We start from the raw sequence: 643 nt of genomic DNA, 5'->3' as shown, positions 1-643 counted from the left end.
CCCTGAGGCCCGCGCTGCCCTGGGGGACCCCGGGGCCCGACGTGGTCGCGGCCGCTCGGCCCTCGCCGGCCGCCCACGAAGCCCAGGTTGACCACGCCGCCACCCGACAGCCCCATGGTCAGCTCGCCGATGCTGTTGGTCTCGCAGCTCACAATGTGGTTGCCTCGGGGCCCGACGTCGCCCCGGACCCCGGCCCGCGACCTCTGCAGAGGCCCGAGGTCGACGTGGGTGGCGTTGCCGTTGCTGTCGTGTGCGACGATCTCGCCGTCGACGACCTCCACGGCCGCGAGCGTCGTCCCGTCGCGGCCCGGGGGCCCCGTGAATGGCCCGAGGTCGTCCACGTCGCCCGCCAGCTCGTCGTACACGACGCTGATGTGCCCCGACTCAGGGTCCACGCGGTAGCAGCTAATCTTCCGGCCGGGGTTGCCAGCCGGACCCGGCGGGCCCATGGGCCCTGCGCGCCCCACCGGGCCCCGCACAAGTGGCCGCACAAACTCCTTCCTCGGCAGGTGCGATCCAGACGCGCCCCGGTGCCCACCGAGGTCGCCCAGCATCACACCGTCGATGGTGAGGCGTGTGCCGCGAAGCGTCACCACGGGCACCCGGGCCCGCGGGCCCGTGGGCCCCTTCAGGGAGCCGAGGA

At 74.2% G+C, this 643-nt stretch overlaps 1 protein-coding gene across 1 annotated transcript; it reads right to left on the bottom strand.

The window, feature by feature from the left end:
- Window positions 1-28: 28 nt before the first annotated feature.
- On the bottom strand, window positions 29-554 carry SARC_18075 (hypothetical protein; the record flags this gene model as incomplete). The annotated part of the gene is made up of 1 exon (XM_014287841.1): window positions 29-554. A coding segment is annotated over one exon (526 nt), but the record flags the coding sequence as incomplete, so codon positions are not given.
- Between the last annotated feature and the right edge of the window lie 89 nt (window positions 555-643).

Source organism: Sphaeroforma arctica (genome assembly GCF_001186125.1).
Source record: "Sphaeroforma arctica JP610 unplaced genomic scaffold supercont1.13601, whole genome shotgun sequence".
Classification (NCBI taxonomy): domain Eukaryota; class Ichthyosporea; order Ichthyophonida; genus Sphaeroforma; species Sphaeroforma arctica.
The sequence above is the reverse complement of the archived record's forward strand: the minus strand, read 5'-3'. Positions and strand labels throughout refer to the sequence as shown.